We start from the raw sequence: 20,321 nt of genomic DNA on the forward strand, positions 1-20,321 counted from the left end.
AACGAATCCAAGTCAAGCCAGTCACGCAAGCCAGCCCCAGCCTTCCGACGCCGGTGGAGTTGTTTTTGTGCCACCGTGTCATGCTGATTCGAGAAGTTTCGAGTAAGAAAATTTGATAAAGGTTGATTCCAGACCTCAAACAGCCGGTCAAAGGGCTTCTGTTCAAACACAAGAAGGACGTTCAGGTCAAATAATGGGTCAGTCTTGTATACTTGCTTTCCAATGTGATCTTCGTGCCCCCGTCAAATCTGATAACCGGAGTAGTGTGTGATAGCGCTTTTGCAATTCTTTTGTTATATGTGCAGATAGTCCGCCGCTCGTGGTCCTCTTGCCATTTCAATGCGCCTAATTTTTTGCTCGAACGTTTCAGCGGTGTCTACGGGAACGTCAGCAGTGCTGTCATCGTGCCTCTTCATGTTGCTGTTTGCGGCGATGCAAATTTATAAAGCTCACCTGGCGTCGAGCCAACCGATGACCATTCTTGGCGGTTTCCTTGGATCTGTGCTGTTCATGCTCATTCTCACTGTATCCTTTTAGCACGCTTAAGTGTGGCTACAGTGGTATCGAGGTTTGCACTGATTAGCACTCAGCGACAGTATCATTTATTTATTTAGTATAACCTAGGATCATAGGTATTACGTAAGTGTGTGGTTAAATCAGTACAAAGAAAAATAACAAACAAAGGAGTAATAATGCAACAAATAAAAACCAATAGTACAGTGGTATACAATGTAAGTGCCTCTGATATACAATATTATTTAAAGAATTCTTGAAGTGATGCAATACGAAGGCGATTACACGCTTGAGATGTGCGTTATAGGAATTACCGAAGAAAAACATTGGTTCCGCCTGACAAAATATCAACCCCGTGACGATGGTCTAGCCGATATGATATGCAATCGGGAGGTAAATTAAGTTTGTCAAGAAGGTAAGGGTGGTTAAATATGTGGGGAAAAACGCAGAGACGAGAGATTTTGCGATGGTGCTAGTGATGGCGGGTCGAGATTAGGTTTCATATTACACTGGCAGTTATAGTCTGATAGGATTAAGCAGGTAGAGGTGCCCTGAATAATTTCTAATGAGTGTATTAACATTTGGTGAGCAGGGTCCCAGACTATGGCGGTGCATTAGAGTTTTGAGCAAATTGAAGTTAAATAAAGCAAAAGTTTAAGTGTTAAAGGCACTTGTGAAATGTTTCGGTGGATGTATCGCAGTATTCATTTTGCGTTCTTATTTACGTAGGTAATGCGAGTGGCCCAGGTGATGGCATTTGTTATGTGAATGCCAAGGTTCCGTAAGAATCCACTGCTTCTAAAATGTTATTAAGCTAGTAAGTTTGAAACTTGCGGCTAGATCTTGTTACATGCATGAATTTACATTTGTTAATGTTCAGTACCATGCACCATTTCTTGCATCGCTTAGCAATTGCATTAAGGTCAGTTTGAAAATTAGTTGTCATTAGGTTGAGACATTTGATGAAAAATTATGCATAGTCATCGCTGAATAGTTGTATGTGAGATGAAATGTAGTTAGGCAAGTCGTTAATATAGATGAGTAACGGGCGAAGTACGGAACCTTGTGGTATGCCCGAGTTCACAGGGGTTAGTGGGGAGCTCATTTTGTTAGAGAAAATGAATTGGAAACCAGGTGAGAAGTTTCGAATTAAGGTTAAGTAAATTTGAAAAGTAATAATTTATGGCACATCTTGTAAAACACTTTCAAAAAGTCTAAAAAAATGCAGTCTGTCAAAGAAACATGATCAAGGATGATGTACAGTTTATGCTTGAGCATTATGAGTTGAGTTCCACATGAATAGGTTTTCCAGAAGCCATGTTGTGGGTGTGAGAAAGATGAGTTGAACCTACCAGGTTTGTAAGGCCTTGAGAGTTGACGATCAGTTATAAAGGAATTAGCAAGGACCCAATAGACATGGCTCAGGGTATTAGTATGCCTACATGTTGAAAAAAGAACAAATGTTTCACATATGGTGCCCCCTTGACAGTTCAATGTTTAGGCCGTTTCCAACATGGAAAACCACTTCTTTGGGAAGAACTTCCAGACAAAACTGATCCCTGAAGGTATGCAAGACGCCACTTCAGCCATCTCTCTGTCGACATTGCTGTAATATTTGTAGCTCATACGTGTATTCCTCTCATTCCAGTGCTCATCTGCTTGGTGGTTGCCATGGTGGCCTCTGGCTTGGTGCACAGAGTTTGTGTCACAACATGGTGAGTGGAAGCTATAATCCTCATCCCCATGACACCCTAAAATCCTATCACTATCCATGTCTTGCGTAAAGTTAATAGTGCTTAAGAAAGCGTGCCGTGGGCTTGTGTCGACACATTTAAGAGATAGGAATAAATTAACAAGCTGTCGAAATCGTATTTGGTCTCTTTGTGAGGATCATGTTGGTGTCGTGAGTGTGCATGTAACTGATTACTTGCGTAGCATACAACATTGTCCAACAGCTGCGATACTTGGTGAGAAAAATTTTTTGGTGATATAATGCCTGCCTTCATTTTTGTTTGTTTCTACGTCTCTGCGTGCTTGTCATTGCGCCTCCTGTTAACCTTGCATTTTATTAGTCATGTGCTATTCTTCACCCTGTAGACAGTACACTTTCACCTGGATATGAATTTAGTGCGTAGATTAATATGGAACGGCAAAATACAAGCAAAATGTGTGTTGTGACAGGACTCAATAAAAGCAGTGACAGAGCTTTTTTTATAGATCTTGGGAGAAATATTTCTGATTTATTGGTATCATGGAACATATATTCCAGCCTCATCTTTTCACTTGTGGCCCTCTACTATATCTCGAGAATATCCATCAAGGTCCATGGAACTGGTGCAGCCCCGGTGACTGTGAATTCCCTACCCAAAGGCAAGAAGGCCAAATAACTCATCATGCTTCCTTTGTGCAATAAACTCATGCTCACCCATTTCAAACTGTGTTGAGACTATTCTATCAATATGTACTTTAATATTCTACCAGCTTAGAGGCTTCTATCTAAATACATAGGTTTGCCGTCACGTGGAGCTTCTTAGACATTTTTTTTTATATTCCGCTTAATTAGTTACTTGACTAAAATAAATTACACAAAATATTTATCATTCACTTTAGGGCCAAGTGCGTTGAGTTACGTTGTAAAGGGGGTTCAGAAACGACCGATGCAATTTTTTTTTGTGACGACGTACAACCTGCGTGGTGATTTTTTTCGTCGTTTAAAGAAAGCCCGCGAAATATAAAATCAAGCCACGTGACCGCTCTCATACGCTACCGTACTGCAGCGCTCTCAACCGTACTTCGAGCGAAAGGACCGACCGTGGCCAAGTGAGCGGCCGCGGGTCTAGGCATCGGCTTCACAGTGCGTCAGCATCCTTTACGGTTGCAGACGGAAAGCAAGCGCCGTCTAGGAAAGGAGAAATAATCTTTCTGAGCAACCACAGCACGAAATTTGATAAGGCATTTGTTGCATTAAAAAAAAAGTTATAATCTAGTGACTGTTAGAAGCAGATGTTTTATTTAGGCCATTCGTTTCTTAATAAAAAGGTTAAAAATTTCAAATTTTAAGAGAACGAAGCTATCAAGTTTACAACTCTAACTTGGCAATGAAAAACGAGGTTGCAATTCTGTAAATTACATCTAATAGTACATCCAAAATGCACATATTGGATGTATTATACATGGCTCTCTACACCACATATGCGAGTAGGACTTTGCAAAACCTTTCTAAACATTGTAACAGATCCACGTAAGATATAAATTAATATATCAAGTTTGTCCGCTTTGGATGTTCTGACGGATGCAACTTGCAGAAGTGCAGTATCTATTATTGGTGCATAGTTACAGATTTGCAAACTTTGTGCTTCTAGTTTTTTCTAGCTTACCAGTATCCAGCAAATTCTGTAAAAACAGTAAATCCATAAATCAAGATTCCGCTTCCACCAGTCATTAGAATTTAATATTTCGTTTCAAATGCACCAAATTTCGTTAAAATTGACCCATGGATTATTCAAAAGGCACAACGAGACTGGGATGGAGACAAACACAAACCTCGTCACAAGCGCTTGTGATGTGATTTGTTTCTTTGTCTCCGCCCCAGTCGCGCTTCGCCTTTTCAATAGCCACAGACCAACTCACCCAAATAAAAGTTTTACTGCGCCACGGATTATCTCGGAAAAGCATTTCTGAGTATTACATCTATATGAATAGGCAGCGTCTGAGTTGGGGCCGAGCTAAAGCTTCTTGTTAATGTGCACCTATTCTCTCACCGGCTTTTCGCAAACAGGACTGCGCAGATAACTTTGGCAGTGCGTGTGTCCCGATGCGAACACCGGAGTAGACAATGCTCGCACCGGAAAGTGCTTTGTGTTTGCGCATATTGTCGCCATCTCGCTGCTATCAGGCGCAGACATGCCGTGCGCTCTATGCGGGCATATTCTGGTTAAAAAATTGCAAGAATGTATACCTAGGGGCTTTATGTATACCTTCAGAACCGCGGCAGTGGCAGACTGAATTAGAAGTTACGCCGCACTTTGTAATGCAAGGATCGATGCTTCATCGAGCGCCACATACGTTTAAGGGCCTCGCAGATGTGCCAGTTCGTGCATGAGGGCACGCAATAGTGGGCTTAAAATGTATAGTGTCCCTCAAGAAACCTTAAAACAAGCGTTATTTAAATGCCTATATAGTACTGGCGGCGCAAACAGTTTATGGCTTGAATGTGGCAGTTATGCGCGCACAAGTTTGCATTTGATGCTTGTGCACAATCACTGGAGAAGGGGTACCGATGCGTGTGCTTACGAAACCGCACCCGTGACTGCGCTCTATGAATAAATTAGTAGGTATCGCTAGTACGAGCTTCCGACACGGAACACATGCCATGCGGGCATATGCGCAGTGCGTACAGCTCCGATATATGTTTTTTGTTTTAGTGGTAGGACTCAAACGAGAGAGGGTATAGGGTAAAGATGCGCCCTCTTTATCAGATATGAATATGAGGACGAAAAGGAAAGCAGATATATATATTCTAGGCACTATAGCAGATATGAATAAAGCCCCTTAAACTTCGTAATGTAGTGCCACGCTTTGAAGAATGCCGCCTCCTTGCGCGCTCTAGCCGAGGACGCCGCCGCGCCGTGCATCAGTGCCACTTTTCCTCGAGAAGTGTTTACGGAGTGGAGAGGAGCGCATGTTGGTGCCGTTGCTACGCTCGAGCTGTGTAGGTGGCGCCACGGTCGAGGAGGGAGCGCGAAAGAGAGGAGAAACGAGGAAGAGTGAAGGCGGAGGAGGAGAGTGTCGCTACTTTACGAAGTTTAAGGGGTTTTAGATATGAAGGGTTCTGTGGCTTCGTTGGCACGCATCCCATTGCGACGCCACCAGAGATGGCCTACACTCCACTGATAATGCAACACTGCGCACCGCTCTTGGCGGTGCGGTTGTCACTGGGCGGACGTGCGCGACAGTAATTTTGATTATACTACTCGCATGAAGCATTTGCGGCGGTAATATTATTTACAGCTATCCAAAGCCGTAGCACAAACGTGGGTCAGATTATGAGCAAGCTTGACAGATTACGCGCTGGACACGCAAGGCAGACAGCCCTTCTTGCAGCTTCATCGCTTTGTTCTTCGCGCTTCTTTAACTTCAAGCGCGAGAAGAGTATTGCTAACTTGAACGTGTTTAACTTATTGAACGGTCACCCAGCTCTCGTCGCAACAGTGAAATGATCAAATACTGAGCGTGATTAATAAAGGGAAAAATCAGACATCCACCCGTTCGTAGCAATTGCTACAAAGGAAAGCCATACGGGTTCCTCGAAGGAAAAGCCTCATAGTTGAAGAAAAATTCGTCCTGGTCCGGGACTCGAACCCAGGACTACCGCCTCCACGGGGCAGGCGCTCTACCATCTGAGCTCACCAGGCGGCTAGCAGATGGCAGGGCGACGTCGAATTTGTCGACAACACGAAGCAAAGGCAAGTGTCTGACGTAGTAGTTCTGCGGAAACCCGCAAGGTGGAGACAAGTAATTAATAAAGGGAAAATCAGACATCCACCCGTTCGCAGCAATTTCTACAAAGGAAACCCATACGGGTTCCTCGAAGGAAAAGCCTCATAGTTGAAGCGTAATTATACAAAGGCTCAGGCGCGGATCTAGGGCAGCCTCCATGGATAGGGGGCCTTCATCAACTATCAAGAAAAAAAGAGGGGGGGGGGGGCATGAGTGCCGGAATTCAGGTACGATCCATTTGTCTATTTCTTGTAATAACATCTAACTCGCATCCTAGTAACGTGAATTTTGTAAATATCAAATAGCCGACGTCTTATAGTCGTTCATTCTAATTTGGCATTAAGGCTTTACATACTGACATTGTAGAGACGTATATGCAAGGTCATATCGATTGGCTACATTCTAAGTTTTTCTGAAGATTTACTTAAAGGGACACTAAAGCGAAACAATAAATCAGTTTAGACTAATGAAGCATTGTTTGAGAACCCTGCAGGTAGTCATTAAAAAAAAATAGTTTGATTATTAGATGAAAAAATGAAGGTCCAAGTATCAGTATTTGAATTTCGCGCCGAAACTCCAGCTCCCGTACGTCAGCGTGACGTCAAAGATTCCAAAGTATGTCTTCGCATTTGGGCCGCGTTGGCTGAATAAAGGTTCCCATAACTTGCCATGTTTAATATTTGGTTCCTGTAGAACACAATGTAGTCAATCTGTACCGCTATATATAATTAGTAGGCCCTAGAAGATGACGTCATAATCTAAGACGTCACAGCCCCCAGGTTAAGTAGGCGTCGCCACCCGTATTTCGTTCTTGCGCTTTTTCTGGCTTACCAAACGTCTTATCGTTGTAAGAGTGGTGTTTTTGGTGTTGTAGAACGGTAATTTACTGATGCAGAAGGAATTACTTTTCACTTTAGTGTCCCTGTAAGGTGCCATATCGGTTGATGTAATTCAATATTTTCTTATAAAATGCTTATGCGACTACGTGTTCGAAAACGCTATTTCCCGAGCTTCACTGTGTACGATATATGATTTACATTTAATGCGGTACTCAAATTTTGCAGAAATAAAACACGGAACCGTAGGCTCAATTTAGGCAGTGAAAAAAAAAAAAGGCTTGGCGCAAAATTTTCTGGGAATTTTCGTTCGGAAATGTAGAAGCCCGTACCTATGTCGTTTCGCTGCTTATGACATGATCTCTAATACATGGTGTAACAGCATGCTATCCGCCGATAGGCCCGTTTCTTCAATGTCCTTACGAGAGACTTACGTTTTCTCATTTGTTAAAAGTACAGTTCGAAACTGTCATGTCTGCATCTCATATGTGTTCAGCTCTGCCTATTTTCTCACCCCAGAAGGCCTACGCCTTCGATGTTGTGGCTTTCTCTATGGTTGTGGTCCCTGAGGGGACAAGTCCCGAAGACGTCGTTGACGCGACGGCTTCGATAGTAACCCTGGAGGAGGTGTATTGCGTCCAACACTTCGGTGGACGCAACTATACCAGGCCACCGTGAAGAGCGAAGCCGTAATGGCTAAAATCGTCGACGCTGCCAGCCTTGTCATCGGGGAGGAACGCGTCTCAATCGTACCCCTGAGGCCGCAATTAAGTCACCCAAGTGACCGTCATGTTTCTCCTGTGCCGTGTTTCCAGTGAAACCTTGGCTCAAGCGCTGTCGCCGTACGGCAAAGCACTTCACATCAGCCGACGTGTGATGGGCTCGCGTCCCACTGTCACCATCGGAACGAGCTACGTCTGCATCGAGATGAAGCCCGGCTCACCAGTACCCAAATACCTGAAAGTGGCAGGCCACCGCGTGACCTGCGACTGCAAAGGAATGGAGCGCGTCTGTCGGCGTTGTGGGTCTTCGGGCTATTTCCGTGTGCAGTGCACGGCACCCTTCTGCGGAAGGTGCGGCATCTATGGCCATATCGGCAAAGGCTGCGTTCTACTGTGCCGCCGCTGTGGGGACCCGCACGCAACAGTCGCCTGCTCCCTGCGGCGAACATACTCGGAGGCGGCGTCGAAGAACTTTCCGCCGCTTCAGTCGAGTACGCACGCACCTGATCAACCTACCGATTCGCCAGCTGCGTCAACTTCCGCCCAGGAAGACGCGCTACAAGCGGCACCAGCTGGAACGCCGGCAGCATCCCCCCGCGAGCTCCGAACAGGAGAACGGCGGAAGTGTTCTGGAACCGGCCAAATCACCGTGTACCCAGGAGATAACCGGCCAACACCGCGTCGAGCACCTTGCATCGCTAGAGCCCACAGAGGACAACGCTCCAGAGGCCGTGTTGTCGCCTTGTTTGTCCGTAGGCTCTGTTGCGTGCCATATTGTGATTGATGAGACGCCAGGCCAGGATGACAACGCGGCGTCCCTGTTTGACGCATCCACCAGCTCTTCGTGTGCGTCGTCGACAAGAATCGAGGAGGACAGTACTCCTAGTGACTTGAGCGGTGGAAGCCCGAACATTTTTGTACCACCCTCCCTCACCACCGCTAGCACGAAAAGGCACTACGGTTCCACCAGCGACTCGGACATTCCGTCCCGTGACAGGAGCCCATGGAGGGCTTCCTCTCGACCACGGAAGCCTCGTGCTTCTGCCGGGTCGCCAGCGCGGAAAAAGTGAGACTTTCTGCGCTGATTACGGCGCATATTAAACCCTGACAGTTAAAGGAACCCTAATCATTATCTAGCAATATGAATCTTCACCTCAGAGTGATCACATTTAATGCCTGTGCATGGTTTCCGTAGCGTCCAAAAGCAGGCAGAGGCCTTTGCCCGTTCGTCGGCTTGCGACCTCCTCTTCCTGCAAGAAACAAATTTCTTTAAGCTAAGGGATGTCTTGATGTTCAAGCGCGCTTTCAATATTGACTGCTTCTTTTCGTACGCCACCACGCGTTCGAGTGGTGTGCGAGTGCTTGTTTTTAACCGCAATCTGTTGCGCGACCATCACGTAACCTTCGACGCGCTCGGACGCGTGCCGGCGTTCGAATGCACATTTCTCTCTGTACGCATCCGATCACTGTGTATTTATGGTCCGGTGCGGTCTGCGAATTCTAATACCTTTTTCAATTCATTGGATGTATATTTTCTAGGTTCGCGTCCGGTAATTCTTTTGGGCGACTTCACTTGTGTACTTGATTCCGATGCAGATGTCCAGGGCCCTGGCAGGAGCAGGCCAAACGGCAATGCTAGGGAGCTAGGTCGGCTGGTGCAGCAGTTTGCGCTCCTTGACGCGTACGAACTACTTCACGGTAGTACGTACGTTTGGACGTGGCGTCGTGGGGCATCATCGAGTAGGTTGGACAGAGCCTTTGTACCGCGATGTCTTACTGGCTACGTCCATGTTGCTGAGGTGCGTTCACTCCCACCTTCGCCAGTAGATGTAAGCGACCATCGTCCCTTCGAGCTAGTATTAGAGCTGCCTTCAGGGTCTCCGTCAGCTCAAGGCCCATGGCGTCTCGACTGCCGTGTCCTACACGACATTGACTCCAAAACTGGATTACTGCCAGCTGTTAAGGCGTCGCTTGTCGGAGCTGATCCAGATGACTGGGATCTGTTAAAAGAGCAGTGGCGTCATCACTGCAGTGCGTCGGGGCGAGCGGAGCTCCGGGCTCGCGTCTCCGGGGAAATGACGGCGTTGGTGACGAAGTTGCACATCGCTCAGCGCAGCCCGCATCCGACGGCCGTTATGTGCGTGTGGAAGAATGAGCTCGTCGAACGCTACCAGTGGCTAGCGCGCGCTTCCTCGCTGTCAGCTGCCGCTTGGCGCTGTAGGCGTGCGCCGTGTGCGCACCCCGAAGTTCTCAGATACGCGCGCCGCGCATTTATTCGTCCGGCGGTATTGCCGGCCCACTCCTCGGACTCGGACGCCTCGCCTGACGTCGGTTCCCGCGATTTTTACGACTTTGTCGCGCATTTCAGAACCGTGGCACAAATGCCTCTCTATCGACGCTGCCCCGAGCGTCCGCTCATCCCCTGCTAGGTGCACTGCCACGCGTTGCCAGCCAATCGTGCGAAGCGCTCCTTGCTCCGCCATCCAGTGACGACATCAAGGGAACGCTAGATGTAATGAAGCGTGGGTCGGCCCTAGGCCCGGACGGTCTCCCTGTAGAGTTCTATTCGGAGTTCTGGGATGCCATTGGACCCTTGCTGACGCGAGTACTAGGACGGTGCTTTGAAGATCTCACCTTGCCGCTTTCCTTCGGTAAAGGCCGTATTACACTTATTCCCAAGAAAGTACCCACGTCAACGCACCCCTACGATTGGCGTCCCATCACTCTGCTAAACGATGATTATAAAATTTTAGCCTGTGTAATTGTTCGCCGACTCAGCAATGTCCTCCCGTCACTTATTGCGTGGCACCAGGCGTGCTCGGCACCGGGCCGCGAAATACATGCTCACTCGTGTGTCACACGTGACATAATACAGTACACGATCGGTCGCCGTATAGTCATGGTCTGTTGGTCTCTCTGGACCAGGAAAAAGCATTCGACGTCATAGAACACGAATTTATATTTGGCACATTAGACGCTTTCGGTTTCCCCCCAAGTTTTAGTCATCTGATCAGAGCAATGTACACCGACATAGAAAGTACATTGTTTCTAGACTCACGCGAAAGTAGGCCTTTCCCCGTTGCGAGAGGGGTCCGTCAGGGCTGCCCTCTATCTCCACTTTGGTTATTTTATCCCTGGAACCATATTCATAACCTTAGAACGTCATCCGCACATTAGAGGCATGCCGCTACCCGGCAATTCATTCGTCAAAGTAACGGCATATGCGGATGACATTACACTGTATGTCCACAACGAACAGTCGCTTCTGTATGCCCTAAACACATTTCATGACTACGGTTCAATATCTGGTGCAAGGTTAAATTATTCCAAAAGCAAACATTTTTTCATTGGTTCTCGAAACGCACAGTGGCATCCTAAAATAGATTCTGGGTTTGTTTTTTGATACATTAGGCATGTGGATGCCTGTCATAAATACATTGAAGAGCAACGTTCAGGCAGCTCGTGATTTCGACTTGCCTCTTCTCGAGCGGCGTTACCTTATACAATCTGTTTTCTTAGGAAGCTTTTGGTACTTCTGTCACGTTGTTAAGCCTCCCCCCTTCGTGTCTTGAGGAGTGTGCAAAGCAGTGCCAACTCGTTTTTCTGGGCAGGTGGCACTAAGCTATTGGCGCGACCGGCGTTATCCCAGCCCCGATACCGCGGCGGTTTCTCCTTTCCGAATGTTTCAGTTACAGCCTCCATACGATTACTGCGCACTCTAATGCGTACCCTGGCCAATGATGACACCCCCGCGCTGACCCTTGCAAGGTACTTCCTTGGCACTTCATTGCGGTTTTACTTTCGACGAGCCCCGTGAATCGTGGACCGCAGTCGGCGGATGCGCTTGGAGTGTACAGGACATCTGTCAGCCACGTGCCCGGACGTCGACCTCTGCCCTGACAAGGTCGTAGAAATAATGGGCGCTGTCCTGCTTCCCTTGGTGCCCCCTGACCGGCGTCCCATAGCGCATCGATTTCAATGGAAGCGCGTTAATTGCCACGGCCACGCTGCCTGGCCACCTTCGCGATTTTATTTCGAGACTCGGCTGCGGACTGCTCCCAACCAGGGACAAGCCAACATCTATATAGGAGGTGTTGGACAGGCTGGGGCGTGGTGCGTGTCTTCACATGTCCCAACTGCACGTCGGTGGACACAAATAGACACGCAACAATCGAGTGCGTTGTCGCACGTGTATTTTGGCGCGCCGTCCAGGCAGGGTTTCGAGGCCAGGGCGTCCGGGAATTTGTTTCCGCGCGGGCGCTTCGCGGGCCTTCTGCTCGTGGCAACCCTGTTCAGCCTTTGGCGTAATCGCTGTGAAGCAGTGGCAGGTAATTGTCGCCGTCGAGCAATGTGGCCCATAATGGGCCGCTCGAGGTGTTTGCTTTCCTCTCGGATGAACTTTTCTTCCTCGGGGAACAGGAGTTTCTTCGCCACTGGTCGTGCGCGTTTGTTTGTTTGTTTGTTTGTTTGTCAGAACGAACGGCCGAGTGCATCTAGTCTTCCGTGCGGAGTGGCGATAAATATGCCACTTCAAATGAAACTTGAGGTTACCATTTCCAATTTCATTTCCCTGTATTATACACAATGGTGCCTTATAATCATACATGTGCACTCGAAGAAAAATCCCGGGGAAAACGGGAGTAACTGGACCGTTAGTCCTAAAAAGGGCGCTGTCGTCCCTCAGATGAATGTGCGTCCTGTGTGCAAATTTCAGAGAGTGAGTGTTTAGTCCTTGGTCGGAAAGACAGCAACGGGAGGACGAGAACGACAACAGTTACTCCCCATGCACTTCACTATTTTCGTCCGTGTCATGGAGCGATGCGGCGAAAACGGTATTGTCTATAAATCATGAATAGTTCGAAGTTCGTGCACCGTCAACTGAAATACATGCAAAGCAGCACCTTGCCTCCTCGTGAGAAAATTGCTTGAAATTTAAAAGCTGGAATGTGAAGAGCCACGCCCTTCGTGAGCGATACACATTAAACGCGCAAGTCATTGATAGACGGCTAGATTTTCTTGGTCAATAGTACATAAGTTCCTTCCGTTCGAAGGAGGTTACGAACTAAACTGAAGCGATGTGTAGCTCAAACGGGACACACTAAGCGACAGATAAATTGCCTTTCTCTGTCGTCTTTGAGCTTGCTACACGTATACATCGCGTAGTGCCTCAGTTTAAATCACCCTAAGAATACTCAGGCTGATTTCTTTTCGCAGTCGTTTACGTTTGCAAGTACACTCAACGTTAGACTCTCACTGCATAGCATGCACAAAATGCCAAGTCGCTTTTATATTGCCGCACTTGCATTCCGATGCTTAACCTTGTCTCAATATCCGGTCCTGTCAACCAGCTCTTTGTCACCGCTTTTGTTCTGCTTGTATATAGAGCCACTTTGTATGAGCATTCTTAAAGAACAATATTTCCAAGGGTTTAAATTACCGACTAATGAGGTTCGGGTTCTTGCGTATGCAGACGACGTGGCCTTTTCTTGTACCGATAAAAAGAGTGTAAAGACTGCTCTTGCAATTACAGAAGAATTTTGTGTGGCTTCTGGTGCAATCGCTAACTTTGAAAAAAGTTCAGGTTTTCGGTTTGGATTACGGGCCATAATGCCATCAAATTACGCAGGCATTCAATCGAAAAAGGATCTGCGTTATTTAGGTGTGCCTCTCTCACAGTATAGAAATAGCAACGCTCATTGGTCGGGAGAAGTTGGCAAAATTCAACGTAAAGTGAATTCATGGCGAGGGCGGAATTTGTCAATGTTAATTCGTGCTGAAGTGTGCAATGTGTTCTTAGCTTCCCGTCTTATGTATGTGCTGCAAGTACTGCACTGCTCACGACTTCGCCTTCAGGCACTGCTTCGCGTATTTGCAACATTTATTTGGAGTTCGAGTTGTGAATCGATGCGGCGGGACAATCTGTTCCTCCTCCTTGAACGTGGTGGCATAGGATTAGTCCACCTCTTCGTCAGGCAAATTGTTTCACGCCTGTTTTTCTTTCGAGACAGTGACCATCCGTTTTTGCGTGAAACGTCGCAACTCCGGATTTGCGTGAAATGTGGCAACTCCGTTTATTTCATTATGTTCCTAATATAGTAGTGTCATCAAATGCCAATGATGTCCCACAGGCTCCTTGGGGCTTTCTCAAGGAGGTTGTTGACACATTTCTTGCAATTTCTGCGGCACTGGTGGACTCTATTTTCCCAGATCCTTTGTATCGTGCACCTTACTTAAGCCGACCTTATCAGGATGTACTTAAGCGCGTCCGACAAATGTGTGTACCTCCTGGAGTAAAAACATTTTTCTTTATATTACATCCGGAAACACTCCCTGTTAAAACTTAATTAAATTCGAGAGGTTACTTTGTGCCGTGATCAACAAACTGTCGACTCTGTCCACGTGCCGAAACCATAGATCACTGTTACATAGACTGTGTAGGGATGCTGTATTTTTTGGAGACATTCTCCAACGGACGCTTAGAAAGGACATAGACATCACTCCATATCCAATTAGGTTTTTACCGTTTAAGGTTACGGGGGGTCCTCCCTATGACATGTTCATAGTACTTGGTTTATACAGCCTATGGAGATGTAGACTGTGTGATCGCCATGCGGAAAGCCCGCGATCTACAAAATCCTTCTTTGCTGCTGCTTATGTAAGAATACATGAATATATGAATACAACAATCGAACCCCGGCCCTCAGTCCCCAGCAGCCGCGAAGCAATTGCTGACCACGGCGGCGGTCAGATCTGTGACGCTGCAGAGGGTGCTAAGAATACCTGGCTCCGGACAGGCCGCCATTGGAATCTGAACCTGGCAACGTTTAACGTTAGAACGCTATCTAGTGAGGCGAGTCTAGCAGTGTTATTGGAGGAATTAGAGGGTAGTAAATGGGATATAATAGGGCTCAGTGAGGTTAGGAGGACAAAAGAAGCATATACAGTGCTAAAAAGCGGGCATGTACTGTGTTACCGGGGCTTAGCGGAGAGACGAGAACTAGGAGTCGGATTCCTGATTAATAAGGAAATAGCTGGTAACATACAGGAATTCTATAGCATTAACGAGAGGGTGGCATGTCTTGTTGTGAAACTTAATAAGAGGTACAAAATGAAGGTTGTACAGGTCTACGCTCCTACATCTAGTCATGATGACCAGGAAGTCGAAAGCTTTTATGAAGACGTAGAATCGGCGATGAGTAAAGTCAAAACAAAATACACTATACTGATGGGCGACTTCAATGCCAGGGTAGGCAAGAAGCAGGCTGGAGACAAGTCAGTGGGGGAATATGGCATAGGCTCTAGGAATAGCAGAGGAGCATTATTAGTAGAGTTTGCAGAACAGAATAATATGCGGATAATGAATACCTTTTTCCGCAAGCGGGTTAGCCGAAAGTGGACGTGGAGGAGCCCGAACGGTGAGACTAGAAATGAAATCGACTTCATACTCTGCGCAAACCCTGGCATCATTCAAGATGTAGACGTGCTCGGCAAGGTACGCTGCAGTGACCACAGGATGGTAAGAACTCGAATTAGCCTAGACTTAAGGAGGGAACGAAAGAAACTGGTACACAAGAAGCCAATCAATGAGTTAGCGGTAAGAGGGAAACTAGAGGAATTCCGGATCAAACTACAGAACAGGTATTCGGCTTTAACTCAGGAAGAGGACCTTAGTGTTGAAGCAATGAACGACAACCTCATGGGCATCATTAAGGAGTGCGCAATAGAAGTTGGTGGTAACGCCGTTAGACAGGAAACCAGTAAGCTATCGCAGGAGACGAAAGATCTGATCAAGAAACGCCAATGTATGAAAGCCTCTAATCCTACAGCTAGAATAGAACTGGCAGAACTTTCTAAGTTAATCAACAAGCGTAAGACAGCGGACATCAGGAACTATAATATGGATAGAATTGAACAGGCTCTCAGGAACGGAGGAAGCCTAAAAACAGTGAAGAAGAAACTTGGAATAGGCAAGAATCAGATGTGTGCGTTAAGAGACAAAGCCGGCAATATCGTTACTAATATGGATGAGATAGTTCAAGTGGCTGAGGAGTTCTATAGAGATTTATACAGTACCAGTGGCACCCACGACGATAGTGGAAGAGAGAATAGCGTAGAGGAATTCGAAATCCCACAGGTAACGCCAGAAGAAGTAAAGAAAGCCTTAGAAGCTATGCAAAGGGGGAAGGCAGCTGGGGAGGATCAGGTAACAGCAGATTTGTTGAAGGATGGTGGTCAGATTGTTCTAGAGAAACTGGCCACCCTGTATACGCAATGCCTCATAACCTCGAGCGTACCGGAATCTTGGAAGAACGCTAACATTATCCTAATCCATAAGAAAGGGGACGCCAAAGACTTGAAAAATTATAGACCGATCAGCTTACTGTCCGTTGCCTACAAAGTATTTACTAAGGTAATCGCAAATAGAATCAGGAACACCTTAGACTTCTGTCAACCAAAGGACCAGGCAGGATTCCGTAAAGGCTACTCAACAATAGACCATATTCACACTATCAATCAAGTGATAGAGAAATGTGCAGAATATAACCAACCCTTATATATAGCTTTCATTGATTACGAGAAAGCGTTTGATTCAGTCGAAACCTCAGCAGTCATGGAGGCATTACGGAATCAGGGTGTAGAGGAGCCATATGTAAAAATACTGGAAGATATCTATAGCGGCTCCACAGCCACCGTAGTCCTGCACAAAGAAAGCAACAAAATCCCTATAAAGAAAGGCGTCAGACAGGGAGATACGATATCTCCAATGCTATTCACAGCATGTTTACAGGAGGTATTCAGAGGCCTGGAGTGGGAAGAATTGGGGATAAAAGTTGATGGAGAATACCTTAGCAACTTGCGATTCGCTGATGATATTGCCTTGCTTAGTAACTCAGGAGACCAATTGCAATGCATGCTCACTGACCTGGAGAGGCAAAGCAGAAGGGTGGGTCTGAAAATTAATCTGCAGAAAACTAAAGTACTGTTTAACAGTCTCGGAAGAGAACAGCAGTTTACGATAGGTAGCGAAACACTGGAAGTGGTAAGGGAATACATCTACTTAGGGCAGGTAGTGACCACGGATCCGGATCATGAGACTGAAATAACCAGAAGAATAAGAATGGGTTGGGGTGCGTTTGGCAGGCATTCTCAAATCATGAACAGTAGGTTGCCACTATCCCTCAAAAGGAAAGTGTACAACAGCTGTGTGTTACCAGTACTCACATATGGGGCAGAAACCTGGAGGCTTACGAAAAGGGTTCTGCTGAAATTGAGGACGACGCAACGAGCTATGGAAAGAAGAATGATGGGTGTAACGCTAAGGGATAAGAAAAGAGCAGATTGGGTGAGGCAACAAACGCGGGTAAACGACATCTTAGTTGAAATCAAGAAAAAGAAATGGGCATGGGCCGGACATGTAATGAGGAGGGAAGATAACCGATGGTCACTAAGAGCTACGGACTGGATTCCAAGGGAAGGGAAGCGTAGCAGGGGGCGGCAGAAAGTTAGGTGGGCAGATGACATTAAGACGTTTGCAGGGACAACATGGCCACAATTAGTACATGACCGGGGTAGTTGGAGAAGTATGGGAGAGGCCTTTGCCCTGCAGTGGGCGTAACTAGGCTGATGATGATGATGATGATGATGATGATGATGATGATGATGTAAGAAGTGTGTACGCTGCGCAGGAACCTCCGCCAGACTGGATGCACTTGTTGGATGCATGTGTGTGTTTGCCTGAGTTTTAAGTGTGTAGTTGTGTCCACTTTGTAATATACCTTCAGTTTTGTTTTTCATAAAGAAAAAAAGAAAAGACCCTCGTGGTGAAGCGGTTAGAGTACCTGACTTGTGAGCGAAGGGACATGAGTTCGAATCCTACTTTCCGACACGCTTTTTTTTTTGGCTCAGTAATTTTTTTATTAGGGTACAAATGCCTACTTTCATTAATTCCACCTTTGCGAAGCATCGGAAAGAATTACCGTTACTCTCTTGAGAAGCATCGGAAAAAGGCAACTGTTAGTCCTACAAGGAGTAAGCGCATGGGGAGTAACAGTTCATCTCATGTCAGTTAGTCCCCAAAAGGACTAACCTCCCTACCCCTTTTAGTCCTTTTTATAGAGTGTAAAGTGTCTGTTTCACAGTGTATAGTTCCGTATTGTCTGTACATAGTGTTGAACGTACGATTGATTTTATGCTGTCTTGTAAATAGTGCAAATAAACTTTTTCTAAACAATATTCAGTACAGCAAGCACTTCGCACGGGCATTTCATATACGGGACAGTCACACATGTGCGTGCATTTTTACAACGATGACTGGCCGAGGCCGCACACTACCTTCAGTTAGACTTCGGCCACACGCTCAGGTGTTCGCATTTAATTTTTCTACAATACATCTGCTGTAGCACCTGTAAATGTGCTTCGATAGCGTGAACCACAAATATCCGCTAGATGTTCTATAAACCTCTGCATGTCTAAAGATACCATCTGTTTGAGGCCACTTTTTCCTAGCGGCGACAACCTTACAAAGTTGCAGCAACGTAATCTGGATGGGATTTGAATTATCCATGATATGTATTTGTAATGTTGTTTGGATAAATCAAGATATCTATAGGATGTGTGCAATGTTGAGAACATCATGTTCCATGGACATCTATGGAACATAAAGGGTTATCTATGAAGCTTAAAAAGAAAATACATCCCGCGAGGTTTTTACAGCAAAGCTGTATATAGCTAGCCGATTCGACCGTCCGTCCAGCTGTCGGTCGTCTGTACGCCGAAAACTCCTCCGGCGCAGCCCCATGTGCATGCGTGAAAAATAAAGAGAGGCGCGCGATTAGCCAACACCACCTCGATAGCGCAAGGCCTGTTTACTACGATCCATGACGTCACGCTACCTGGCCCGAAATTTCCATTGACAAGGCTGGCGTGCTGAAAGCGGTGACGTCAAAATCACTGTTGCCTACTCGGGAGCATTCCCATTAGATTCTATGGCAGTCGGGCCAGGTAACATGATGTAATGGATGGGAGTGAAAGGGCGTTGTGCTATATTGTTGGATGGGCTGTGCTAGTATAGTGACATCGTTGCTGTCCGTCGCAGCCGAGCGCGCGCGCAGCAGTTTCCGGCTCCGAAATTGGTAGGCCACGAGTCGTACATACTCCTGAGGAACAGGCAGCTTCCGATCAGCAACGCTGCGAGCAGAACCGGGAACTAGCTCGTCTACGCCGTGCCGATGCTGAAGCCCGGACACAAGGTGCCGCCGAGCGCAAGCAGCAACGGCGTACGGAGAATCCGGCAGCCTACGAAGCCGTCGTTTAATGAAGCGCCAGGATTAACCCCGTGATAAACACCGGGCCGCGTATTTCAGCTTCGCTGGTTGGGCGGTGATCTTTTTTTATTATTCTGTCGCCGCTTAGACAACTTGGAGTAAATTGTTCAATTCTAGACATTTTCTCTGGCAGCTGCTTCTGTTGGACGCTGCCGTATGGATGCTTACTCAGCCATGAATTCATTTCTATTTGTTTCATGACAATTTCTTGATAAATTCTCAGTATATTATGTTATTTTTCATTCCTTTGATTCTTGCCCAAAATTTGTGTCGTTTTTAGTAAATACTAAACTTAAACCTCTAATGCCGTCTGACTCTTGACCAGTCCCCCACAGTGAGTACGTACCATCAGTATAGAAATCCAACCACCGTCAGCACGGTACATACCGCTGCAGCCTCAAATGCTTGAAGAGCCATTTGCACGCGTATTCACAATGGTGGCAGCACGTCTGTGAAGGACATCGTGAATACACTGTTTTATTCTTAACATTGGTCGTAAGCACATCGGTGCCAACGAATGAAGTGGTCTTTCTGTTCTGCCAGCCTAGGCGTCCTTGATGCATGCTGACCTTATGTATACACCGTGCAGAGCTGTCGTGCTTACATGCATCGACAAAATAGCATTCATCCTATTTACCATGGCAGCTTTGCTCAAAATTTAGGAACATTGCAGGTCAAGGTCTCCACGATGCAATAGGAGGGATATATAATGATGGCTTTAATGAAGAACTGCGGAGAGGTTAGCCGCGCCGAAGGCCTGTCGTGCTCCCATACATGTCGAGGGCGAAAGATAAGAAAGAAGGCACACATACATATGCACACCCGTCCCAAACACGCAGCATATATCACCTTCGATGTTTGTAGCGTAGGGTGAACACGACAGCACGAGGACGAAATGTAGCACAATGCGCCATGTGTTTCGATCCTTTTGTCGTGTTCTCCCATCGCTACAAACGGGAAATATCATGGAGCAAGGTGAGTGAAACAACTTTATTCGGCCCACAACAGACGCGATCGAGTAAACTCAAGGTGCCCAAATTTCCACCACTTCACACACGCGTGTACGGAGAAATCAAGCTGTACACTCGTAGAGTCTCGTTAAAATCTACCGCCTTTAGAGTAGGCCGCATGCAGGAAGCTTTGCGTAACTGTAGTGTTGCGATTGGCGCCAGTAATAACGTGGTGGACGGACGAACAACGTCGCAGTGAATTTATTCGTTGCTCAGCTCAAAGTACGACAGCCAGGTGCGGCGAAGTGAGCGATTGCTTCATGTGGGAGTACAAGGTATATATGCATGGCCCCGCCGCATGCCGGGTTTGACGTCGCCGTGCGACACTGCGTTTGCTGCTAGGAAATCCCGTGTTGCAGAGCTCGAAACACTTGTTTTCAGCGTACGATTAGATTTCACTTCGTGCCGGGTGCGTTA

The 20,321-nt window shown here is 46.7% G+C and overlaps 2 protein-coding genes across 3 annotated transcripts in view; both read left to right on the forward strand.

Moving 5' to 3' along the window:
* Positions 1 to 34: 34 nt before the first annotated feature.
* On the forward strand, positions 35 to 2,948 carry LOC126542270 (protein KRTCAP2 homolog). The gene is made up of 5 exons (XM_050189263.2): positions 35 to 197; positions 371 to 525; positions 2,015 to 2,078; positions 2,162 to 2,228; positions 2,783 to 2,948. Exons 1-5 carry the CDS (start codon positions 194 to 196, stop codon positions 2,898 to 2,900), a joined length of 408 nt encoding a protein of 135 aa, XP_050045220.1. The 5' UTR covers positions 35 to 193; the 3' UTR covers positions 2,901 to 2,948.
* Positions 2,949 to 6,463: 3,515 nt separating this feature from the next.
* LOC126542266 (arylsulfatase B-like) overlaps positions 6,464 to 20,321 on the forward strand; it is a 28,359-nt gene continuing 14,501 nt past the window's right edge. The window contains exon 1 of one of the 2 annotated variants that reach the window (XM_055077131.2): positions 6,464 to 8,636. In XM_055077131.2, the coding sequence (XP_054933106.1) occupies positions 8,574 to 8,636 (63 nt within the window). In that variant the 5' untranslated portion in view covers positions 6,464 to 8,573. The remainder of the gene's footprint in view (positions 8,637 to 20,321) is intronic. The other variant, XM_055077132.2, reaches the window with a different exon arrangement.

The sequence above is a fragment of the Dermacentor andersoni genome, chromosome 2 (assembly GCF_023375885.2).
Source record: "Dermacentor andersoni chromosome 2, qqDerAnde1_hic_scaffold, whole genome shotgun sequence".
NCBI classification, from domain to species: Eukaryota; Metazoa; Arthropoda; class Arachnida; order Ixodida; family Ixodidae; genus Dermacentor; species Dermacentor andersoni.